This window comes from Schistocerca piceifrons, chromosome 10 (assembly GCF_021461385.2).
Source record: "Schistocerca piceifrons isolate TAMUIC-IGC-003096 chromosome 10, iqSchPice1.1, whole genome shotgun sequence".
In the NCBI taxonomy this organism is placed as follows: Eukaryota; Metazoa; Arthropoda; class Insecta; order Orthoptera; family Acrididae; genus Schistocerca; species Schistocerca piceifrons.
In genome coordinates this window covers 31,646,201-31,673,285 of record NC_060147.1, presented here as the reverse complement: position 1 = coordinate 31,673,285, position 27,085 = coordinate 31,646,201, and the positions used below count along the sequence as shown (strand labels likewise).

General features: G+C 44.1%; 1 protein-coding gene across 1 annotated transcript in view; it reads left to right on the top strand.

The window, feature by feature from the left end:
* The window catches only part of LOC124718656, an 88,899-nt gene that overhangs the window by 16,974 nt on the left and 44,840 nt on the right, over positions 1–27,085 (top strand). Inside the window, exon 3 of the mRNA XM_047244284.1 lies at positions 22,059–22,366. Within this exon, the coding sequence (XP_047100240.1) occupies positions 22,059–22,366 (308 nt within the window). The remainder of the gene's footprint in view (positions 1–22,058; positions 22,367–27,085) is intronic.

Genomic DNA, 27,085 nt, shown 5'->3' with positions numbered 1-27,085 from the left:
GATGGCAGTTACAAGAGTCGAGGGGCACGAAAGGGAAGCAGTGGTTGGGAAGGGAGTGAGACAGGTTTGTAGCCTATCCCTGATGTTATTCAATCTGTATATTGAGCAAGCAGTAAAGGAAACAAAAGAAAAATTCGGAGTAGGTATTAAAGTCCATGGAGAAGAAATAAAAACGTTGAGGTTCGCCGATGACATTGTAATTCTGTCAGAGACAGCAAAGGACTTGGAAGAGCAGTTGAACGGAATGGACACTGTCTTGAAAGGAGGATATAAGATAAACATCAACAAAAACAAAACGAGGATAATGGAATGTAGTCGAATTAAGTCAGGTGATGCTGAGGGAATTAGATTAGGAAATGAGACACTTAAACTAGTAAAGGAGTTTTGCTATTTGGGGAGCAAAATAACTGATGATGGTTGAAGTAGAGAGGATATAAAATGCAGACTGGCAATGGCAAGGAAAGCTTTTCTGAAGAAGAGAAATTTATTAACATCGAGTATAGATTTAAGTGTCAGGAAGTCATTTCTGAAAGTATTTGTATGGAGTGCAGCCGTGTATGGAAGTGAAACATGGACAATAAATAGTTTAGACAAGAAGCGAATAGAATCTTTCCAAATTGCTGAAGATTAGATGGGTAGATCACATAACGAATGAGGAGGTATTCAATATAATTGGGGAGAAGAGAAATTTGTGGCAGAACTTGACTAAAAGAAGGGATTGGTTGGTGGGGCATGTTCTGAGGCATCGAGGGATCACCAATTTAGTATTGAACGGAAGCATGGAGGGTAAAAATCGTACAGGGAGACCAAGAGATGAATACACTAAACAGATTCGGAAGGATGTAGGTTGCAGTAGGTGCTGGGAGATGAAGAAGCATGCACAGGATAGGGTAGCATGGAGAGCTGCATCAAACCAGTCTCTGGACTGAAGACCACAACAACAACAACGACTCAAATCTATAGGTTCTTGGCGCTGTAATAAAATGTATGTTTCTAAGTCAATGTAACAAAAAGCTACAGCCATTTAGGTCACATATTTTGATGCTTGCAGCCTTTCTCATCAAAACCCATAGGGTACTTCACACTGGCCCAGAATCATGAAATTTGTCAGAAAGCAATATATCCCAGTACAACTTAAAAAAAAGAAAAAATCCGAAAACTGTAAATTTGTAATTATATATCATGGAAATGAAACAAAATTCTCATTTATCAGACTGATCATCTGTCTGTCCGTCCGTCCCTCTATTAAGACCCATTTTTCTCAGGAACTGGCTGATGTAGCAAGTTGAAATATATGTTACATACTAAGGTCTACAGTCCTTTGGTGTTATAATACACTCCTGGAAATGGAAAAAAGAACACATTGAGACCGGTGTGTCAGACCCACCATACTTGCTCCGGACACTGCGAGAGGGCTGTACAAGCAATGATCACACGCACGGCACAGCGGACACACCAGGAACCGCGGTGTTGGCCGTCGAATGGCGCTAGCTGCGCAGCATTTGTGCACCGCCGCCGTCAGTGTCAGCCAGTTTGCCGTGGCATACGGAGCTCCATCGCAGTCTTTAACACTGGTAGCATGCCGCGACAGCGTGGACGTGAACCGTATGTGCAGTTGACGGACTTTGAGCGAGGGCGTATAGTGGGCATGCGGGAGGCCGGGTGGACGTACCGCCGAATTGCTCAACACGTGGGGCGTGAGGTCTCCACAGTACATCGATGTTGTCGCCAGTGGTCGGCGGAAGGTGCACGTGCCCGTCGACCTGGGACCGGACCGCAGCGACGCACGGATGCACGTCAAGACCGTAGCATCCTACGCAGTGCCGTAGGGGACTGCACAGCCACTTCCCAGCAAATTAGGGACACTGTTGCTCCTGGGGTATCGGCGAGGACCATTCGCAACCGTCTCCATGAAGCTGGGCTACGGTCCCGCACACCGTTAGGCCGTCTTCCGCTCACGCCCCAACATCGTGCAGCCCGCCTCCAGTGGTGTCGCGACAGGCGTGAATGGAGGGACGAATGGAGACGTGTCGTCTTCAGCGATGAGAGTCGCTACTGCCTTGGTGCCAATGATGGTCGTATGCGTGTTTGGCGCCGTGCAGGTGAGCGCCACAATCAGGACTGCATACGACCGAGGCACACAGGGCCAACACCCGGCATCATGGTGTGGGGAGCGATCTCCTACACTGGCCGTACACCACTGGTGATCGTCGAGGGGACACTGAATAGTGCACGGTACACCCAAACCGTCATCGAACCCATCGTTCTACCATTCCTAGACCGGCAAGGGAACTTGCTGTTCCAACAGGACAAAGCACGTCCGCATGTATCCCGTGCCACCCAACGTGCTCTAGAAGGTGTAAGTCAACTACCCTGGCCAGCAAGATCTCCGGATCTGTCTCCCATTGAGCATGTTTGGGACTGGACGAAGCGTCGTCTCACGTGGTCTGCACGTCCAGCACGAACGCTGGTCCAACTGAGGCGCCAGGTGGAAATGGCATGGCAAGCCGTTCCACAGGACTACATCCAGCATCTCTACGATCGTCTCCATGGGAGAATAGCAGCCTGCATTGCTGCGAAAGGTGGATATACACTGTACTAGTGCCGACATTGTGCATGCTCTGTTGCCTGTGTCTATGTGCCTGTGGTTCTGTCATTGTGATCATGTGATGTATCTGACCCCAGGAATGTGTCAATAAAGTTTCCCCTTCCTGGGACAATGAATTCACGGTGTTCTTATTTCAATTTCCAGGAGTGTAAATGTTAGATTCTAAGTCAGTGGAGACAAAAGGTATGGCCATTTATGTCACATATATTGATATTTGTGAACTTACTCATCAAAATGTATAGGGTTGGGTTGTGGCCAGGAGTTGTAGTGCTGTTCTGTGGCTGATTGAATGTGGGCATAGGTCAGGACATTCTGGGCGGTGTGCCCTGTGCTGGTGTCAATGCCAGACCGGTACACGTTACGCTGCACAATTACCTTCATTCTGTGCATTCACCATGTGCAGTGAGGAGGACCTTCAGTATGTGGGGTGGAGCTTGGGAGGAACTACCACCTGCCTTAGAGAATTGACACCATCAGTGACGTTAAGATATTGCCGTAATGAAACATAGGTGTGGCATTCCGGTTTGGTGCCCTTAGGCAGCTGTGGCCAACCTCACTGTGCAGCAGTGTGTGATTTGCAGGGGGGGGATTTCCCCCCCCTCTGCATCAGACCATCCCCTCCTCTGGTTTTAGTTTATGCATCCCAACCTGGAATGTTTATTTCCCAAGCACTGGAGTAAAACTTTTACATATAATTTAAATTTGTGGAGCCAAACACTGAAAGTTTACTATTAATACTACTAACATGTTTGCTTATTAATTTTGAAAAAGTGTTATGTAGTAGTTAAGCATTTCAAAACATTTAGAACTAAATGACAAGACGACGCACGCCACATTTCCGTAGCGTGTCACAGTGTTGCAAGACGTCGCCCCAGTGTAAACGAGGCTTTAGAGCCAGGTCTGTATTGTATGGTGGATGTGATGTGTTGCGTATGAAACTAAAACCTGCAATCAGATCCAAACGTCGTGGAAAACTGTGAAGAGGTGTCATCCTGCAACAAGATAACACTCGCACACATTCTGCCAAATGGACAGCCGACGCAATAAAGGAGTTGAGATTCGAGGTTCTGGAACATCCACTCTACAGTCCAAACCTGGCTCCAAGCGATTTTCACATTTTTGGACCGTTAACGGAAGCACTAAAGGGAAGAAGATTTGAAAGTGATGAAGAAGTCATTGCTGCGGTGCAAAATTGGTTACATATGCAACCGATAAACGTATTTTCTGATGAAATAAAAAAAAAACTCGTAAAATGTCGGGAAAACTCCATTGGACTCCAGGGAGGTTACGTAGTAAAATAACGCAAGTTTCAGTTTTCGATCATCAGAATAAGTACAGCTTTTCACAAATGTGCCTTTACTTTTTGAATTCCCCTCGTATACCTGTATGTAGATGATTTTGTAAATAAGCTTTACCTATAATGTACTTTTAAAGATATAACAAGGGATGGCTTTTCTGATAGTGCATTAGCGTGAATAGTGAGTTTTGGTATTAACATCTATTTATAAATAACTGTTTAACCACGATTAACGCCACGGTCCAAGTTAATAAGATATATAATTATACTAACCCCCAAAGACATCCCCCCCCCCCCACTGGTAAAAGCACAAATCGCACACTGCTGTACAGTAGAAAACACCTTGCAGAGTAGGGGGTAATGGCTTGTTTTTGCTGCAGAAAACACCTTGCAGAGTAGGGGGTAATGGCTTGTTTTTGCTGCTACTTTGTGTACTGTAGTCATAAATTCGTTGAGGGTGTGTCACTGATTTGTGTCTAAAGCAGAACACAGTGTTTCATTCCTGTCAAACACTGCATCTATCGGGAAGTTTCAAATCGGGACTTAACAGCAAAATGAGGGGCTTGTGATCAGTGATATGATGAAAATTAATACTGTAGAGATATATGTGAATCTTCCTGACACCATATTGGGTAGTCAGTGCCCTCTTTCTCAATTTTTGAGGAATTCCCCTGTGGTGCGTTTAATGTTTGAGATACAATCACAAAGGGCTGTTCCATGACATTGGTGTATTTGTGGGACAACGTGACACAAATGCCACAATCTGATGCATCAGTGGCTAGTGTTAAGCATTTGTCATGATGGAACACGGGGACAACCTCAGGCTTTTTTAAACTGCAAGGAAGCATTTTATACTTTTTTATACACTCCTGGAAATTGAAATAAGAACACCGTGAATTCATTGTCCCAGGAAGGGGAAACTTTATTGACACATTCCTGGGGTCAGATACATCACATGATCACACTGACAGAACCACAGGCACATAGACACAGGCAACAGAGCATGCACAATGTCGGCACTAGTACAGTGTATATCCACCTTTCGCAGCAATGCAGGCTGCTATTCTCCCATGGAGACGATCGTAGAGATGCTGGATGTAGTCCTGTGGAACGGCTTGCCATGCCATTTCCACCTGGAGCCCCAGTTGGACCAGCGTTCGTGCTGGACGTGCAGACCGCGTGTGACGACGCTTCATCCAGTCCCAAACATGCTCAATGGGGGACAGATCTGGAGATCTTGCTGGCCAGGGTAGTTGACTTACACCTTCTAGAGCACGTTGGGTGGCACGGGATACATGCGGACGTGCATTGTCCTGTTGGAACAGCAAGTTCCCTTGCCGGTCTAGGAATGGTAGAACGATGGGTTCGATGATGGTTTGGATGTACCGTGCACTATTCAGTGTCCCCTCGACGATCACCAGTGGTCTACGGCCAGTGTAGGAGATCGCTCCCCACACCATGATGCCGGGTGTTGGCCCTGTGTGCCTCGGTCGTATGCAGTCCTGATTGTGGCGCTCACCTGCACGGCGCCAAACACGCATACGACCACCATTGGCACCAAGGCAGAAGCGACTCTCATCGCTGAAGACGACACGTCTCCATTCGTCCCTCCATTCACACCTGTCGCGACACCACTGGAGGCGGGCTGCACGATGTTGGGGCGTGAGCGGAAGACGGCCTAACGGTGTGCGGGACCGTAGCCCAGCTTCATGGAGACGGTTGTGAATGGTCCTCGCCAATACCCCAGGAGCAACAGTGTCCCTAATTCGCTGGGAAGTGGCGGTGTGGTCCCCTACGGCACTGCGTAGTATCCAACGGTCTTGGCGTGCATCCGTGCGTCGCTGCCGTCCGGTCCCAGGTCGACGGGCACGTGCACCTTCCGCCGACCTCTGGCGACAACATCGATGTACTGTGGAGACCTCACGCCCCACGTGTTGAGCAATTCGGCGGTACGTCCACCCGGCCTCCCGCATGCCCACTATACGCCCTCGCTCAAAGTCCGTCAACTGCACATACGGTTCACGTCCACGCTGTCGCGGCATGCTACCAGTGTTAAAGACTGCGATGGAGCTCCGTATGCCACGGCAAACTGGCTGACACTGACGGCGGCGGTGCACAAATGCTGCGCAGCTAGCGCCATTCGACGGCCAACACCGCGGTTCCTGGTGTGTCCGCTGTGCCGTGCGTGTGATCATTGCTTGTACAGCCCTCTCGCAGTGTCCGGAGCAAGTATGGTGGGTCTGACACACCGGTGTCAATGTGTTCTTTTTTCCATTTCCAGGAGTGTATATAGATTATATGGATGGGAAATGTGTGCTGCATTTGGAATAAATTTTGCACAATAATATATTTTGCCCACTTGTTCTCTCTGGTTCTTTGGTGCGATTAAATTGGTGATTGCATCCATGGTTCTGCATGAACGTGAGCCCTTCTTTATGTAATACATGTGCTTGGCACTTGGCTCAAAGGAACTACATTTATCGGTGGGACAACACAGGCTAAGGACTTGGAGCCGCTTGAATAATACACTGAAGAGCCAAAGAAACTGATATACCTGCCTAAATTGTGTAGGGCACCCCCACAAGCACACAAATCTGCCGCAACACGACGTGGCGTGGACTCGACTAACATCCGAAGTAGTGCTGGAGGGAATTAACACCTTGAATCCTGCAAAGCTGTCCATAAATCCGTAACCATATGAGGGTGTAGAGATCTCATCTGAACAGCATGTTGCAAGGCGTCCCAAATATGCTCAATAATGTTCATGTGTTCAGAGTTTGGTGGCCAGCAAAAGTGTCTAAATTCAGAAGTGTGTCCCTGGAGCCACGCTGTAGCAATCCTGGACATGTGTGATGTTGCATTGTCCAGCTGGAATTGCCCAAGTCCGTCGGAATCCATGATGGAAATAATAGATGCAGGTGATCAGACAGGATGCTTATGCACGTGTCACCTGTCAGAGTCCTGTCTAGATGTATCGGGTCCCATATCTCTCCAACACGCCTCACACCATTTCAGAGCCTCCACAAACTTGAACAGTCCCCTACTGACATGCAGGCTCCATGGATTCATGAGGTTGTCTCCATACACATACACATCCATCCACTTGATACAGTGCGCAACAAGATGCGTGCAATCAGGCAACATGTTTCCAGTCGTCAACAGTTCTATGTCTGTGTTGACAGGCACAGGCGAGGTGTAAGGCTTTGTGTCGTGCAGTCAACAAGGGTATATAAGTGGGCTTTTGGTTCTGAAAGCCCATATCGTTGATGTTTTGTTGAATGGTTCACAGGCTGAAACTTGTTGATGGCCCAGCATTGAAATCTGCAGCAATTTGTGGAAGGGTTGCACTTATGTCACGTTGAACCACTCTTCAGTTGTCGTTGGTCCTGTTCTTGCAGGATCTTTTTCTGGCCTGATAGTCACAGTTCACTTGTGAAATGGTCGTATGGGAAAATCCCCACTTCATCGCTACCTAGGAGATGCTGTGTCCTATCGCTGGCGCACCATCTGTAACACCACGTTCAAACCCACTTATATATTGATAACCTGCCATTGTAACAGCAGTAACCAATCCTCCAACTGCACCAGACACTTGCTGTCTTATATAGGCACTTACTGCCTTACCGCAGCACCATATTCTGCATGTTTACATCTCTCTGTATTTGAATAGGCTTGCCTGTACCAGTTTCTTTGGCTCTTCATTGTATATTAAGTGGATGGTGGGGTATGCAGGTTGCATTGGGAATAAATTTTGTGTAATAATATATTTTGCTCAGGTACGACTGTAGTTCTTCCTGGTCCTTAGGAGCAGATAAATCGGTGATTATGTCCGTTGTTTTGTGTGGGTGTGAGCCTTTCTTTATATAGTACATGTGCCAGGTGCTTTACAGTTGGCTCAAAGGAACTACATTTACCAATGGGACATCACAGGCTAAGGATTTGTAGCTGCTTGAATAATATTTGTAGGTTGTGAAGTTGGGGATACCTTGGGTGAGTTGCTCAAGGTATCTTTCAGATATCACGGAAGCACTTGCAGCCCCAAATGGCAGTCTGTTCTAATGTTACATGTCGAATAACATATTAATCACAAGAAACCGTTTCAGTGATCATTTCCAGGCAGCTGAAAGCAGGTATCAGTGGGTCTGTCTTTGAAAAACAATTGCTTGAGCACTACTGGTAGACCTAAAATCACCATGAATCCTAAGTGATCCAGTTGGCTTCTTAACTGTATGCATATTTGTTGCCCACTGACTAGATGATATCGGGGATATAACTCTTATACTTCACAATATATCTGTTTCTTCTTTAACTTGATTGAGCATGCTGAAAGGCACCAGGTGTGCTCTTAAAGCTTAGGTGCTGCTGATTGCTTTAAGGGTATACACTATGTGATCAAAAGTATCCGTATACCTCCAAAAACATATGTTTTGCATATTAGGTGCATTGTCCTGCCAGGTACTCCATGTCAGTGACCTAAGTAGTCGTTAGAAATCATAAGAGAGCAGAATGGGGCTCTCCGCGGAACTCACGGACTTTGAACGTGGTCAGGTGATCGGGTATCACTTGTCATACATCTGTATGCGAGATTTCCACAGTCCTAAACATCCCTAGGTCCACTGTTTCTGATGTGATAGTGATGTGGAAACGTGAAGGGACTGACTCGCACAGCACAAAAGCGTACTGGCCAACCTCGTCTACTGACTAACCGATACCACCGACAGTTGAAGAGGGTCATAATGTGTAATAGGCAAACATTTATCAAGACCATCACACAGGAATTCCAGACTGCATCAGCATCCACTGCAAGTACTATGACAGTTAGGCAGTAGGTCAGAAAACTTGAATTTCACAGTCGAGTGGCTGCTCATAAGTCACACATCACGCCGGTAAATGCCAAACGATGCCTCGCTCTGTGTAAGGAGTGTAAACATTGGACGATTGAACAGTGCAAAAACGATATGTAGAGTGACGAATCACGGTACAGAATGTGGCGATCTGATGGCAGCGCGTGGGTTTTGTGAATGCCCAGTTAACGTCATCTGCCAGCATGTGTAATGCCAACAGTAAAATTCGTAGGCGGTGATGTTATGGTGTGGTCGTGTTTTTGATGGAGGGGGCTTGCACCCCTTGTTTTGCATGGTACTATCACAGCACAGACGTACATCGATGATTTAAGCACCTTCATACTTCATACTGTTGAAGACCAATTCAGAGATGGCGATTGCATCTTTCAACACGATACAGCACCCGTTCATAATGCACGGTCTGTAGTGGAGTGGTTACACGACAATAACATCCCTGTAATGGACTGGTCTGCACAGAGTCCTGACCTGAATTCTATAGAACACCTGTGGGATGTTTTGGAACGCCGACTTCGTGCAAGGCCTCACTGGCCGACATCGATACCTCTCCTCAATGCAGCACTCCATGTAGAATGGGCTGCCATTCCCCAAGAAACATTCCAGCACCTGACTGAACGTATGCCTATGAGGATGGAAGCTGTCATCAAGGGTAAGGGTGGACCAACACCATATTGAATTCCAGCATTACCGATGGAGGTCGCCATGAACTTTTAAGTCGTTTTCAGCCAGGTGTCTGGATACTTGGGATCACTTAGCATATGGGCACGAAACCCTGCTGCATTATGTAATGTACGAGGGGTGTTCAGTAAGTAATGCAATGCATTTTTTCTTGACAGCAGATTGGTTTTATACAAAATTGCAATTCCCTGTTTTATTCCAAAGTATTATTCCTCTCTCTTTTGGCTACAAAACCACAATTTTCAACATAATTTCCATTCAATGCGACAGCCTTACACTACCTTAGTGTAAGGCTGTAAGCCCGAATGGTACCACTCTAATGTTTGACCGTGCAGCTAAGGCCTGGCTGCATCAATAACCTCCCCATTGTCCACATACTGCTTCCCTTGGTGTGCGTCCTTTATTGGGGCAAACAGATGAAAGTCAGAAGGTTCGAGATCCGGGCTGTATGGTGGATGAGGAAGAACAGTCCCACGAAGTTTTATGACAGAGGATGTCAAGGAAAAGGAGAAGTTTGTTTGCATTTTTGTGACGAGGAACACGGTGAACTCATTTTTTCAGGGTAGCCAATTCACTTCAGAGTTAACATTGCACCGTACATAACCCTTGAGTGTACCAGAAGACTGTCACCGTGACTTTACTGGCTGAGGATGGGGCTTTGAACTTTTTATTTGGGGGAGAGTTGGTGAGTTGCAACACTGTGGATTGCCGATTTGTTCTGGTTCGGAGTTAAGAAATCGTGTTACATCTCCTATGACAATAATTGATAATATTCTTCTCGGGTATGCAGCCGGATCATAACGTATTCATGACACAATATTTCCGCGGTCCATCTGGCCGCCATCTTCAGGTGAGAGTGCTGGTGCACGAACTCGCCGGAACTCCGGCGAGTTCATGCACCAGCACTCTCACCTGAAGATGGCGGCCAGATGGACCGTGGAAATATTGTGTCATGAAGACGTTATGATCCGGCTGCATACCCGAGAAGAATATTATCAATTATTACGCCGGGAAAGCCTTCGTAGCCACATCCTATGACATTATTTGACAAAAAATTTTCACAAACAGCCTCGTAGTGAGCAAGCAATTCCGTACGGATGGTCCTTCATTGCTCTTTATGGTCTTCTATTTGGTGTTAAGAAAACCGAACTAGTGGATGTGTCTGTCAGCCCTACCAGCAGAGATGTCCAGTTGTGCAGTCAGGGGTTTGATTGTGGTCCTTTGATCAACTCAAATGAGAGTGTCTGCACGTTCCAACATTGTGGGAGTCACAGCTGTGTGTGGCCAGCTGGTACATGGGAGACTGGACAGGTTTGTGTGACCTTGTTGCGATGATGACAGATGCTTTGCCCAGTGACTTGCCGTGCTTTTGTTCAGTGCCGAGTCTCGGTAGGCATTCTGCAAGTGCCTGTGTATATCTGTGATGCTATGGTTTTCCGTCAAAAAAACTTAGTGACAGCTCTCTGCTTGGAACACACCTCCGTTATGGACGCCATTTTTGAAGGCTACAAATAGCGCTGCCATCTATCAGAACTATAGGGGCTGATGTGGGAACATTCCATAATGTCCCACAACAAATTAAGCACTTCTTCAACTGAAACTGGCCAAGAAAAAAGTGCTGCATTACTTATTGAATGCGCCTCGTATACTGGTGTGCGCAATACTTCAGTACAGAGGTAACTTTCGCATTGTGTGTCATTTCCAAGCAAAATACCTCGATGAAACTTGGACCGTATGTAGAAAGAACTGCTACAGTGTATTACAGAAGGTAACTGAAAGAAACACCCAATGAGACAAATAGAAATGACACATTCACTGAAAGACAATAATTTCACTGAAGTCGCCATGATTTGTGATAGCCCTGGGACATTACAAAAGGTAAGACGTGGTTCTTACAAGGGTTGGGATATAGGTTGGGGGAACATACAGGCCAGTTTGATCACCGAATATCCGCTCATTCGGCGAGCACATTCACTTGCGCGGTTTGATGTGGTCATCCATAAAAATGAAATCTGGGGCAAAATACATCTGAAAAGATGCAGATGAGGAAGGAGTACAGGGTCACAAAAATGTTGATCTTCGAAAGTTACATCTGGTATTCGATGCACACGACTATTTAACTAGGGTACCAGTTCTGTGAATGTGATCTGTCAATCGTAAGTTAGTAATTACCTGTTCCTACTGTACCATGAAATATTCCTGCTATGCAGTGCCACTCGTTGCTATATTGAACTTCTTCACCATCTGCAGGAATATGATGTGGTAATGGAAGATTGTGTTTGCTACACACTAGCTATGAAACCAAGTAACGACTTCTTTTTAGAATCTTTCTGTATTTAACAGTTCCCAAAATACTTTCAACATATTGCTTAAACATTCACATTTAAGCTTTTAATAAACCAATCTTGTCAACAGATGGATCATTAGTATTCCAAAGTCAAGAAGTATTCCATACAATCTCTCTCTCTCTCTCTTTTTTTTTTTTTTTTTTTTTTTTTTTTTTTTTAAAAAAAAAAAAGCTATTGTCATTCCAGCCTCTTCTTCTTTGGTGTCCACACCACCGCTGAGTTACATCAGAATGTAGGTGGCTCCTTCCCACCAGTAAAACACTCATCCTCCATTGCACCTTGTGGCTGTACGTTGCTTACATTTGTGTTTAACATCTGCGCATAAATAAAAAAAATCCGCACACAGTATTTGGTCTTTCCCCTATCACTTCTACCTTAAATTAAGGTTCCCACACTACCGTCTTTCATTGACACAGTAGTGAGTAGAGATGGGTAGTTCGCGAACGAACGGGTGCAAAGGAACAGTTCACCAAGAGGAACGAAAGGACCGAGGAACAAATTCCAAGGAACGATTGGTTCATAGTTCACTTTGGTCGCAGCAGTCTACTTATAGTTCCTGGGAACGATGAACGATCGGTTCATAGTTGACTAGTTCACTTCTGTCGCGGCGGTCTCTTCGGCAGTTCTCGTTGCGGCCTCGGTCGCGTGCTCGTCTCAGTCTCGGCCTCCCTCGGCCGCACTCGTCGTTCTTCGCAGGACCACCTGTCTCAGTTCCACTGCCGACTGCTCCTAATTAGTTCAGTATCCAGTTGTTCATTTCGTTCACTGCGCTCACCCATTTTACATGTGTTCCAAACTGTTCTTGCATTTGGGTCTGGCTATTCAGCGTCCACGACCGGTAATCAAAAAGTATTTTATAGTTACGTAAATTACATAAAAATTACATTGTATGTAATAGGTACATCTTTTCAGGTAACAAAAGGGCATTTAAACTCACTTCATTATATCTATGAACAGCAGAAGACATACTTATAACAAGGCAAGTTTTTTTTGTTATTCATATATTTTTTGGTTTCATCGACTTGACTTAGCAACTAACTTTCAATAATTTGCTTAATTTTTAGTGTAAGAAAGTTCATATAAAACGATTTTCGCGTGTCTTTCATATACAAAACATTACATTTAGGAAGGCTCTAATTATTTTTAAGTTTGGTTGTTTCCAATTTGCATTACCTGCTAGTTTGGTTTCTTTGAAGGGAAAAAAAGTGGGTTGTTGGTCATTTTGGCTCAGTAGGAAAAGCGGTGCCTTTCCATTTGAAAAGACATAGATTGCCATAAAATTGTATTTACTTATTATCTCAAAAACATTTGTTCAGAAGGAGCTTTCAAACCAAAAACTTTATTACTGCGAACTTTATTATTATTATTATTAATATTATTATTAATATTATTATTATTGCTGCATTAACTTTAATAATGCAACATAAAAACCTAATTTTTACTAAGCGTGTGATGCAAGTATGATGAGAAAACCACATTTTATTTTATGCTTCCATAAAGTCTACTTCACCTACGAACTCAGAGCCAACGTGAAGTATATGTAGGGTGTAAATGATTATTGTTTACAACGTAGCATAGCTATGTAGTGGAAGTCGAAACGAAGAATTTTATACAAAACACTTGTGATCTATTAAGTTGGGAAACCTCTCTACACATCGATTGTTTTGCCATTGTTGTTTGCATTAGCTTGTTATTTCTTCACTGCCTAATTAATAGATGTTTGTCTGTTTGTTGTATCTGCTCATTACGGGCAACACATTGTCCGTAATTGGTGAGCAGTTTGTACTCGGGGCTGGTTTTCCGTGCTCCACCCTATATTATTTCCCTGCAATCAGCCACACAATGCTACAGTTGGCTAAACGAGAGGTTCTGCAGAATCACAGAAATTACTTCTAAAAGTGTGTAAGAATTCTGTAATGAATAAAAACTCTGTATTCCAGGGGAGAGGCAAGTGCCCCCTCTTGGTGCCCTCCATCCTTCAGTCACCTACACTACTAGTTTTCAGTTTTTCATAAGAATCATATACCAAGGACAAATGAATGGTGAACGAGTAAAAATGAACGGTTCCCAAAAAAGAACGATTAGCAGTGAACTAGTTCCCCAGGATGAACGAGTTTGCCCATCTCTGGTAGTAAGGAAGGGGGACATGTTGCTACCTTGGAAAGCAACATGTGCCCTCAAAAACTGTGAGTGTACCATGTTCAGAGATTTGGAGATCAGGACACTCATGCAACATTATACCTCTCCACACCGTACCACTGGTCCATCAGATGATCGTGTTTGACTATGCTGGATGTATATTCATGTGGTGAGAGGTGGGAACACGTAATGCACCCAGGAATATTGTGGGGCATGGCAGTGTGGCTGGGGTCGAGTCATCTCCCTCCACGTGCCAGGCCTGGGGGGGGCTCTCAACGCCACCTCCTTTGCCAGTTGCCTCGTCCCTCTTCACTCTGTTTTAATTGATTTTAGATGTGGTTAGCCCATTTTTCAGCCACATACTATTTTGCTTTTGAGTGGTAGTGCTCTGATTAAGGTAACTCACCTGTGAATGCCTGGAAAAACATTAAATAATTTTTAGTAAGCCTACACTGCTCTGACTAAAAAATGTTACCCCTTAATAGTATGAAAATTGTAGAACAGTAGTTGTGCTTCTTGCTGAACATTTTGATATACAATTAATTACTTTAGTTATCACATTGATTTTATTACAATTTTTTTGTGAAGATCAGTAAATTACAGTTTTACTTGCAGATCCATACATGGAATCTATGCACTGACTACCTCTCTTACTTAGCTGCTGGAACTTTTAAGTACTGATTAACTACATGCCTATTTAAAAAGTAGGCTACAATCACGTCATTTCAGCCAGAAGTTTTTATTCGTGAAATAATTACATCTGATAATGAAAATTAAGGATACTTTTTACAATTAATCAGTATATATATTCCTTCCTGTTGATTGTATGTTAGTATCTGTATTCTACTTTCCTCCAAATAGTACCAAGAAGCATCCCAAAAATTTCAGTTATATTTGAACTGTGACTCACCTCTGTTGTTCGTAAAACATTCCAGTTGCATAATCTTCTTGGTTTACATGTTTCTCATTTCCTCTCTTCCTTTTCTTGTTTCTCATTGTTATTCTGGCCTCTTCAGGTGCCTCAGGGACCCACTTTTCAGTTTTGGCCCCTCTTGTGGATTAGTGATTGACTCAAACCCAATATTCCAAGCAGCTCTAGAACACCACACCTGCTAACTGCCCCACATTGCAACAGATTACCGACATAACAAATTTTGAGAATGACAAAATAGCAGCTACTGAGACTACAGAGAAGTTTATAAGAAAACAATGTTTAAAAACCACAGGTCTCTGTTTGAATGTGCCAACTCACACAAATACCTGGGTGTAACACTTTGTAGGGATACGAAATGGAATGATTGCATAGACTCAGTTGTGGGTAAAGCAGGTGATAGGCTTTGGTTTATTGGTAGAATATGGGGAAAGTGCAATCAGTCTACAAAGGAGAGTGAGTGATTTCTCTCCTGCCCTCCTACCACCACCTACTCCAGTCAGGTCACTACCACCACCTATCCCATCAAAGGCAGGGCTACCTCTGGAACCAGCCATGTGATTTACAAGCTAAGCTGCAACCACTGTGCTGCATTCTATGTAGGCACGACAACCAGCAAGCTGTCTGTCCGCACGAATGGCCACCGACAAACTGTGACCGAAAAACAAGTGGACCACCCTGTTGCCGAATGTGCTGCCAAACATGAAATCCCTCACCTCAATGACTGTTTCACAGGCTGTGCCATATGGACCCTTCCCACCAACACCAGATTTTCTGAATTGCACAGGTGGGAACTTTCCCTGCAATACATCCTACGTTCCCGTAACCCTCCTAGCCTCAACCTTCACCCATCCAGTCCCCTCCCTGTTCCCTTTCAAGCACTACACAGCCGTCATTTCACCGCCACACCCAGTATTTTAATTTCCTTTTATTTCTCTCCTTTCTGTCACATACCCCCTCCGCACCTTCTCTCCTGCCCTCCGTTTAAATTGCTACACTTGACTGTCCGCCACCCCCACCGTACTATACCTCCACCTCCTTACCCCCACCCAGTCACCACTTGCCACTCCCATCATACACTGGTGCTGCTGCTTGCAGTGTGGTTTCAGTTATCTGAGATTGCAGACGTGTGTGCAAGTTGCGTTTGTGTGTGTGTGTGTGTGTGTGTGTGTGTGTGTGTGTAGCAACTTTCCTTTTCTAATATTGTTACATTCCATCCCGGATTTCCCACTGTTTGATTTTTGCTTGACGGCTTTCAATCCTAACCCTGCTCTGTTTTCCTTTGTCACTACTTTCTTTCGCGTTGCTACACTCAATGTCCATCCTTCTTTCTTTTCTTTTCTGTGTTTCTCTTGTTGCCTTACGGACCGCACTGCATACTCTACTTACGAGCCACACTGTATCAACCGTCTCGGCTGCACGCTACAGATGGCCTCAAGACCACGCTTATTGTTGGTGCAGCATTTTTTGCCCCACATTACTGCCGCCGATATAATTAATCCTATACTTTCAAACTAGTCACTCTCCCTGCGTCAGTTCCCGTGTTTTTGCTTATTATCTCCCGCACCTTTCCGGCGTCACGTGATCTTGTGTCTCTACCTACAAAATCCTTCCCACCCCCTACACTTTCTCCATTTTATCCCTGTTTGCACCCACTAAATCCACCTTATCCAGTCACATCTGCCATCCCCCTTATTCCCACTTATCCGCCCACTAACCTGCTACCCACAGTAATATTCGTATATTTATTAACTATTAGTTATTCTCTATTTTGATCCTTGCAACTTCTCGCCAATTTTAGTGAGTTGTTGCCTTCCGCTATGGTCATCCTCATCAGATTTCGTCTTGTCTTTTCCCCTTGTGCATCCATTTCGTCCTTTCCATGATTTTTCACAGGTATTTGGGTGTATTTTTGCGTAATTTTTCGGACGTATTTTTTTTTTTTACTTAATTTTTCGCATTTTTTTTTTTGCACCACCATGGATCCTTACTCCTTCCGTCTGCATCTATACAGAAAAGTTTCCTTATCCCTAGCCAGATCCCAGTCCCACATATTGTTCCTGCATTGTTACTTGGCTCATGCAGTCCCCCCTAATGGCCTTACCATCAAATTGCCCATCTCTGGTTGCCACCTCTCCTTGCAGTACCTTCTCTCCATCCACAAAATTCTCCTGCTATGTAATTCCAAATTTCTGGAACCCATAACACACACTGAAACTCTTTCCCTGCAGGAACTTGAGCAACATGCAAAACACCACCTCTAAAAGCTCTCCATCCTGCTTACTTCCTATTCCCATCTCAGAGTACCATTGTCCACGACCTCTACAACTACCTCCAAACCTCCCCCACGCCCCCTCATAGCTGACAAACCCTGTCTCGCAGACCTACTGCACTTACCCCACTCTCCGAAACTCCCTCCCACCACCACACAGAACCCAGAACCTAAACAGACCCACAACACAGTTATGAACCTTTCCTCCAGAAGCCTTAGCCCCACAGAAATATCAGTCCTTTCCAAAGGGCTCACCTTTTGCCCTACTCCCAAATTCAATCATGCAGGCCTTGTTAAAGACCTTCTCTCCTTTTCCCGGTCCCTACGGTGGAAACACTTTTTCGCCACCAACCCGACCGGCCAGACTCGACCGAAGACCAATATTGAACCTTGCGTAACTCAGTTCACTCCTCTATGCAACTGTGATCCACCCGCACTGCCTCCTAACCACCCCCTGTTAACTTTCCAGAGTTTCTTAACCTCGTACCTTGCTTTGCCATCATTCCCCAAATCCCTCAACATGCAAACTTCACTTATCCTACCAACCTTGTACAAAAACAGATCTCCTGTTTCTTATCTTTCCAGTCTCCCACCACCTCCCAAAGTCCCACAGCCTGGCCACAGTGGAGCATTACCCTCGTAACTAAGTACCATCCGGGATTGGAGCAACTGAATTACATTCTCCGCCAGGGTTTCAATTACCTCTCGTTGTGCCGTGAAATGAGAAATGTCCTGCCCACTATCCTTCACACCCCTCTTACAGTGATATTCCGCCGTCCACCCCACCATCACAATATACTCATCCATCCTTACACTACCCCTACTCCGAATCCCGTTCCTCATGGCTCATACCCCTGTAATAGACCTAGATGCAAGACCTGTCCCATACATCCTCCTTCCACCACCTACTCCAGTCCGGTCACTACCACCACCTATCCCATCAAAGGCAGGTCTACCTGTGGAACCAGCCATGCGATTTACAAGCTAAGCTGCAACCACTGTGCTGCATTCTATGTAGGCACGACAACCAGCAAGCTGTCTGTCCGCACGAACGGCCACCGACAAACTGTGACCGAAAAACAAGTGGACCACCCTGTTGCTGAATGTGCTGCCAAACATGATATCCCTCATCTCAATGACTGCTTCACAGGCTGTGCCATACAGACCCTTCCCACCAACACCAGCTTTTCTGAATTGCGCAGGTGGGAACTTTCCCTGCAATACATCCTACGTTCCCGTAACCCTCCCGGTCTCAACCTTCGTTAGTCACTGTCCTCACCCATCCAGCCCCCTCCCTGTTCCCATTCCAGCACTGCACAGCCGTCATTTCACTGCCACACCCAGTCTTTTAATTTCTTTTTATTTCTCTCGTTTCTGCCACTTAACCCTCCCCCTTGCGAACCTTCTCTTCTATCCTCCGTCTAAACTGCAACACTCTACTGCCTGCCACTCCCACCATACTATTGCTCCCCCTCCCCGCCCCAGCCTCCTCCTCACCCCCACCCAGTCACCACTCCCATCATGCACTGGTGCTGCTGTTCGCAGTGTGGTTTCAGTTATCTGAGACTGCAGATGTGTGTGTGTGTGTGTGTGTGTGTGTGTGTGTGTGTGTGTGTGTGTGTGTGTGTGTGTGTGTGTGCACGCGCGAGTGTGCGAGTGTGCGAGTGTGCGAGTGTGCGAGTGTGCGAGTGTGCGAGTGTGCGAGTGTGTGTGTGTGTGTGTGTGTGTGTGTGAGACAAATGCCTTAATGACCGACAGCTCTAACTGTGTGAATCTTTTTGTTGTGCCTATCGCAACTCGGTATCTCCTCTGAGTAGCAACCTTCCTTCTCTAATATTGTTACATTCCATCCTGGATTTTTCATTGTTTAATACTGAAGCTTAAGACAACTTTATAAGATCCATTAAATACAGTGCCATTCATCAAAATCAATACTTTTGAGTACTAAAAACCTTTCCTTGTTCTACATCTACACTCTGCAAGTCACCATGAGATGCATGGCAGAGGGTATGTCCCATAGCACAAGTAAATAGGGGTTCTTTCTGTTCAATTCGCGTGTCGAGTGTGGGAAGAATGATTGTTTGAATGCCTCTGTGCGTGCAGTAATTATCCTAATCTTATCCTCACGACTACTAAGTCAAGGATACATAGGGAGTGGTAACAGATCCCTAGAGTCATCATTTAAAGCTGGTTCTTGAAACTTTGTCAATATAACTTTCTCTGGATAGTTTACACCTATCGTCAAGAGTCTTCCAGGTCAGTTCCTTCAATATCTTTGTGTTACTCTCCTACAGATTAAACAACCCTGTGACCACTCGTGCTGCCTTTCTCTGTATCCGTTCAATATCTCCTGTTAGTCCTATCTGGTACAGATCCCACACACTTGAGCAATTTTCTAGGATGGGACACTCAAGTGGTTGTAAGCAACCTCTTTTGTAGACTGAGTGCCCTTCCCCAGTATTCTACCAATAAACCGAAGTCTACCACCTGCTTGACACTACGACAAGCCTATGTGATCACTCCATTTCATATTCCTTCAAAGTGTTATACCCAGGTATTTGTATGAGGTGGCAGGTTCCAATAGTGGCTCGCTGATATTATCGTCGTAGGATACTATGTTTTTTCGTTTTTTGAAGTGCAAAATTTTACATTTCTGAACATTTATAGCAAGTTGTCAATCTCTGCACCATGTTGAAATCTCATCAAGAACTGACTGAATATTTATGCAGCCTCTTTCAGATAGAACCTCATTATAGATAATTGCATCATGTGCAAAAAGCCTGATTTTGCTACTAATATTGTCTGCAGGGTCATTAATATACAATATGAGCAATAGAGGTCCCAACACACTTGCCTGGGGCACACCTGAAGTTACTTCTACATCTGACACTGACTCTCCATCCAAGATAACATGCTGTGTCCTTCCTACTGAAAGGTCCTCAGTCCAGTCACAAATTTCACTCGATACTGCATATGATCATACTTTTGACAATAAGTGTAGGTGTGATACTAAGTCAAATGCTTTTACTAAATCAAGAAATACTGCATCTACCTGGTTGCCTTGATCGGAAGCTTACCAATGTGATTTGGGTTTGACATGATCGATGTTTTCGAAATCCGTGCTGTTTGGCATTGGAAAGGTCATTCTGTTTGAGATAACTCATTATGTCTGAGCTCAAAAGTCATTCTGTTAAAGATACCTCATTATTTTTGAGCTCAGAATATAAGATTCTACAACAAATTGATGTCAAGGATATTGGACTGTAATTTTGTGGATCACTTCTACTAACTTTCTTGTAGACGGGTGTGACCTGTGCCTTTTTCCAAGAACTGGGTATGGCTTTTTGTTCAAGGTGTCTATGATGGATTACAGTTAGAAGAGGGGCTAAGTCAGCCACAAATTCAGTATAGAATCTGACAGGGATTCTGTTGGGGCCTGGAGTCTTGTTTACTTTTAACACTTTTAGCCATTTCTCAACACCACTGACACTAATACTCATTTCATTCATCTTTTCAGAGGATTAAATTTGGGCAATTCTCCTGGGTTTTCCTTTGAAAAGGAATGTTTAAAAACAGAGTTCAGCTTTTGCTTTGCTACCCTCAATTTCAGTTCCTATCTCATTGGCTAGGGACTGGACACTAACTTTGGTGCCACTAACAGCCTTTACATATGACTAGAATTTCTTTGGGTTCAGTGAATTGTCATTTGACAGTATTCTGCTAACGTAGTCTTTGAAAGCATCATGCCTTGCTCTCTTGATAGTTAAACACATTTCAATCAGCATCTCTCTATCTATGGCCCTACATTTTGTTTTACACGTATTATGCAATAACTTCCGTTTTTTTTAGAAGTTTCTGAATAGTAACTGTTTACCATGGAGGGTCCCTTCCATTATGAACTGTTCTACGGGGTACATATCTATCCAGTGCATGATCGACTATTCTTTTAAACTTGAGCCAGATTTCCTTTAGATGCTCCTGCACTGTGCTGAAAGTTTCAAATTCTTTATTGAGATATGACACTACCTATGTTTCATCTAGTTTACTGAACATATATATCTTTTTGTTTGTTTTAGTTGTCCTTTGTTCTTTGGTCATCATTGTTGTCACAACTGCATCATGGTCAGTGATACCATATTTGATGTGGACATCCTCAAAGAGGTCAGGCCAATTTGTTGCCATTGTAAGTGGTCTTCCTAACTATCTGTTCTAGGTAGTTTTAGAGAATACATTCAATAAAGCTTCACAGGATGTCTTACCACACCCACCACTAAGAAAACTGTAATTTTTCCAATTAATTGTTGGCTGATTAAAGTCTCCACTGATGATTACAATTTGATTGGGGAACTTATGTTCAAGTGAACCAAGGTTTTCTCTAAAGTTTTGGGTGATAGGAGCCAGTAATCATTTTATGCCCACCCCTGACAACTGTCATCTGAACTGTGGAATTCAGATAAGTTTCCATTCTGATTCTGCACTTTTTCTGAGTAAAATTTAGTAACATGGTTACAGTTAGTGGGAGGGTATGTAGTCAGTTAACAGAGAAATAAAATTGAGGTTTATTGTCCTGAAGCCACTCAAGAAGAACAATTACTTGCATTGCACATAGAGAAGTGGGAAGGGAGCAGTTGCGACATTCACAGTGAGAAATGGCATGGGATTCACTAGACGGCTAGATGGTGCTGCATCCTGTTCTTACCTAACAAGAGTGGTTGTGAAATGTGTGGCTTACTTCCCTTCTCTGGACCCGTCTATCTGTCAGGCTACAGTGTGACTTTTATTGTTGGAAATTGATTGTATGCTTCAGAACTGACAGAAAGTGTCCATTTAAACAGCTAGTAATTGACTTCCTTTCCTCTCAAGGTTTTCCATTCATTTGTTTGGAGGCATTTGTACAGTACAGAAATTGTTGTTTGGTTGCAGGTGCTGGAAAACTTAGTTGAGAAGTGCTCCAGAATACGCACACTAAGGATATCCAACGAACTGCTGAAGTCTGAGAAATTTTCGGAGGCAGTGTCACGCCTGCAGGACCTCCGTGTGCTGGAGGTGGCAGTGAACTTGAAGGAACCCATTCCTGTGCTGCGACCTTTGGGTGACGGGTGCCCGCGACTAGTAGAGGTTGACTTTGTGTACACAACTTTAGACAACGATGATTTGAAATACTTCCTGAATGCCAAGAGAAACACCCTTAAGTGCATACGTATAAATTCGGAGGCAGTGATCGGAAAACGGTGAGTATTTTACCTCTCCTCGTGATTTTGTAGCTTCTAGTAGACTTTTGGTTCACACGCAGTCAGTCTTTTCACACTGCACAATACGTATCTCGAGGTTTCCTGTTCGGTAATTGGACATTTAACACATTTTATTCTTGTATACTGATTAAATACAAAATGTGAAGACCTATAAATGAGGCATTTGGAACAAAAGTGATGAAAGTCCATTAAAAGTGTTTCAGACGAGAAACACCTTGATTTCAAGGTCGCAAAAGGCCGTGATGCCTCACGTATTGTCTACCGTGCAGCCACAATATTGGCTGCTAATGGAAATGGTGAGCGCGGCATGAGGCTACGGAATATAATTGAACTGCTTAATCGACGAGTAATTCCCAGCAGTGCTAGTGATGTTGATACAAAAGCAGAGGAATGGCAACGATAAACGAAGCAAGCATTGCGTTATACGTACAACAGTTGCCGAAGTTGACATTTGGTAAGAAAGGAGCCCAAGGAATTTAGCAGAGCTAGAAAGAAGTGGTATTTATGCAAGGTGAGCCAATGGAAAGTGCAGTGTCGCATACACTAGACTGTGCAAACAATGTACATGAGGAGTACAATGAGGACAATACGTGCCTAACAAGTGAAACTAATATTGAAACAGTTGTCAAGGTATGTAGTGTATCATACTTGTCAGACAAGGAGCCACAAATCCCGTCTCCAGTGAAAGGTAGTAAAGGACAATTGTTGTTCTAGGAGCAAGAACTAACATAATTGTGTACATGGATGATCATCCACAGCATAATAAAATTAACGGTTCTGAATTGATTTTGAATAAGTCAGCAGCAATATTGCCATTTAGTGTATAACAGGCTGTTCCAGCTCGTGGGCTCCGTTGTGAGCCGCGGAGCGCTCCCTGCTCCAGGGAGCCGCGTCGCTCGCTGTGACCAGTCAAGTGGGCCGGCACGTGGCATGGCTGGCTGAGGCAGGCGGCAAGGCAAGGGTTTTGATCTGCCAGCTGCGTCTTACAAGATCGACAACCTCACACTCTTAGCTGCTAAGACGTGGTGATGTGCTACACCAGGAAATACGATCTTCAGGAAATAAATAAGAAACAAATGTTTTACAAGAAATTGCATACTAAATTTATTGGGCCTCTGTAGTTTGAAATTTTCTTTTCATTGCAAGATCGGAAATATCAGGCGTCAAAGTGTTCGCAGCGTTAATGCGGAGGATGGCCTTCATTGTTGCATCCTGAAGAAGTGATCGTTCCTTACTTTATAACTGTTTTCATTGCTCAGAAAAGCTGCTCACATCAAAACGTAGATCCAAACATGCACATGATCTGAGCGGCATTGTTGTGAAGTTTGGGAAATGTTTTTTTCTGTAATGAACACTACCATCATGACAAATACAACGTGTTGTAGTACCTCTCGTTCAACAAAGTTGAATTTTGCAAATTAATAATCTCCAATTGAAGTGACGATGACAAGTCATCGGTGGAAACTGAAAAAGGAGTGCCGAATACCTTAAGTTCCATTTCCAAACTAGTGAGGTCGCGGAATCGTGTTTCAAACGACGTGATGAGCTGCTTTAAGTTTGCTTGGTAATTTCCGAAAGTAGTACCTTCAGGTAGTTTTAAAGAAGCAAGATGATTGAAGAACGTTAGATATCCATTACTCATCTGTCTCTCAAATAAACATAACTTTTCCATGAACACTTTGATCTGGTCGCGTGCATGTCAACGATTAGCTGCCCTTTGCCCTGCAATGACGGATTTAAATTATTCAGATGCATAGTTATGTCAGCTAGGAACGCCAAGTCTGATATCCATTTTATATCTTTCAGACAATGCATTTCTCCCCCTTTCATTTCGAAATGGGTATTTCATCACTAATGGCAAAGAAAACATAAAGAACTTTTCCCCGACTCCGCCAACGAACTGTACTGTGGTAAGATATATCCCCATACCCCGCTTCCACATCTTTCAGGAATCCTTTGAAGATGCACAAAATTCACACACTTCACGACATCTTTCATTACGCCACCTAGCTCTACTGTTTCAGCACACAGTGCCTCTTGGTGCATTACAGAACACGAACTATGTTGCACGTTTTGATACCCTCCGTATTACGAATCCGTTTTTAAACATACGTCTACTGGTATGTCGTTCTTAAGCCTGGCTGCCAGTTCTCTGCATGCAACGCCTTCTACCTGACTGTATTTAATTCTGTATATTGTACCTCTTCGCAGAATTAAACACTTTATGACATACAAAACACTGCGGTCGACCATCCCTCTCAATGAATAGAAAGGTATCCTCCAATAGAGGTACAGAGCTCCCGCGGCTAGTCATAGCTGTCATTGAGCACAGATTATTACGGCTGCATGCGGCCAGGGGGCAGTGAGTTCGCTTTCCCCCTCCACGCGGGCTCCGAGCTGCCGCAGTGAGCGCTCCGGCTCCCTGGAGCTCGGTTGGAACAGCCTGGTGTATAAGATAAGCAATGGATATTCAAGGGAGGACAAGGTGCACTTGTTATATAAACTGGCGTTTGTGCATTTCAAGGATGCTTGATACAATTTACAGGATGTGCACAATAGTTACCCTCTGGACTATGCACATCAAATACATGTAACATACATTCAATAGTCTGGGAATTCTGACATTGCCCTCACAGTATATATTTTCTTTAATGTAGTTTGTTGTTAGCCATATTAGCTTATTCCCAAGAATTAGCAGCTTTCACTTAGTTAATACTAGTCAGAAATCAAATCTGCATATGGAATGCACTTCCTAGACTCTTGTGCAGAAAGGAGTGCAGTATTCTGCTGCATCCATTTTCAATAAGCTACCACAAGAACTGAAAAATCGTAGCAGTAGCCCAATCGAGGAGCTCCTGGAAGAGCTGAAAAATTAAGCAAATTCCAGTTTTACATTGTTGATTTTCTTTATTTAAACTTAAGACTTGTTTCTTATATTTCATTTTATCTGTTTCTACTACCGTGTTATAATTTTATGTATTGACTCGTTCCATGACCGTGGAGACTTCTCCTTAATTTGGACCCACGGAACAATAAATAAATAAATCGAGGGAAGCATTGTATAGTTGCGTAACTTCAAACAGTGCTTCAGAATTGGAAGACATAAGACAACGAAATATGAAACAGAGCGTCAGCTTGATGGTGCACAGCAAGGATCGGGAAAAATTTGTAGATGAGATAAACAAACTCATCCCATTGTTCAGTAAGGAATTTGTTTTCGACTCTGAGCACTAACTTCCAAGCAACTTCAAATAGTGAAGGACAAACATTTCTTCAAAGTTCAGGATTTTCCATACCAGTGACAGACGTTCTGTCTGTCGAGTCCTGTGTCTCGACCGTGCCGTAAAGCGAAGTGGATATCTTGCCGTATTTACCACAGTGACCGGCTTTAGGATTTTGTGTGTTGGAACATACTTCTGCTGCATACCGTGTTTCAAATGGTGGAATGCGTGCTGTTCATACTGACAATTAACACCTCATACTCTCATACATTGGTTTTAGTGTTGACATTATTACAAAAATGGCAGTGCAAAATGGGTACCAGAATCTACCAACTACCTCATTAAAAAAGAGTCTGGAACTCACATGCTCACTGCATTCTGCAAGCATTAAACAATGAGCATATTGGTGAGAAAGGACCGTCCGTTTGCTGCTGCCCATATGCACGCTACTGTCAACGAGTCGGAGATGACAGAATTGACATTACATTGTGCCTGGTTCGACTAACTGATGTAACCTGTTAAAACTGAAACAAAATGAGTGACAAAAATGACACTATTGCACAACTAGAAATATCAGACAGTGTCTGCCGTACACTTAGACAATAAAAAGCGTGTAAAATGACACAATCCCAAGATGATGATACGGCCTCCGCCATCAATAAGGATTACTGACTGACAGTTTCTGAACAACTCGGGACCTTGAATTGTCGCCTGGACACACTTAAGCAACATGTTACTGACAAGGGAGACAAGTGATGATCCCACACCACACAAGAAGATGCCGTCATTCCACCACTCTGCTCTGGGCCCCACGACAGTAAAAAAATGGTATGTGAAGCTACACTCACCCGTGTGCTGGTATGGCAGCTGCTTTGGTGCATGCCCTACAAAGTGTGCGTCTCTACCCAGTTGTAAATGGTTACTTGTATTATACATGGCAGGCCACAACAAAAGTTTACAAGCAGCTACTGGTCAACCCATGAAACAGCGCAAATGGGGTCGACAATAACAATGCAAAACATATTTATATGAATGCAGGGTGTCTGTTCTTTGAGCGTGTTTGAAAGAACTAACACCCTGTATTCATATAATTGATCTGCCTCAATGGGCAATGAATCCACCACCTATTAGTGTGGATGCACAATTACGTTCGCCCTCCTGTGGGAATCTCGAAGTAGCAAGCATGGAGGACATGTATCATACTAGTGTTTGTAAAGAGTCCCAGTGCTTGTACATAAATGACAGACAATTGCCTCATACATACCTTGTGTGCTATTGTTCTGGTGTGAGCACTTTGCTGCCAATGCAGCAGCAACAGGGATGGACTCTATCGTATAGATTACTAACCTTAGCTAATAGTTCACCTATATCCTCTTGCAGCAAATGTATAAATGCAGTGGACTCTGGTTTCTGTCGACCATTAGAATGGACTTTTTTTCCCTGGCCGATGTGTCTGAACCTATGTTAGGCACCAATT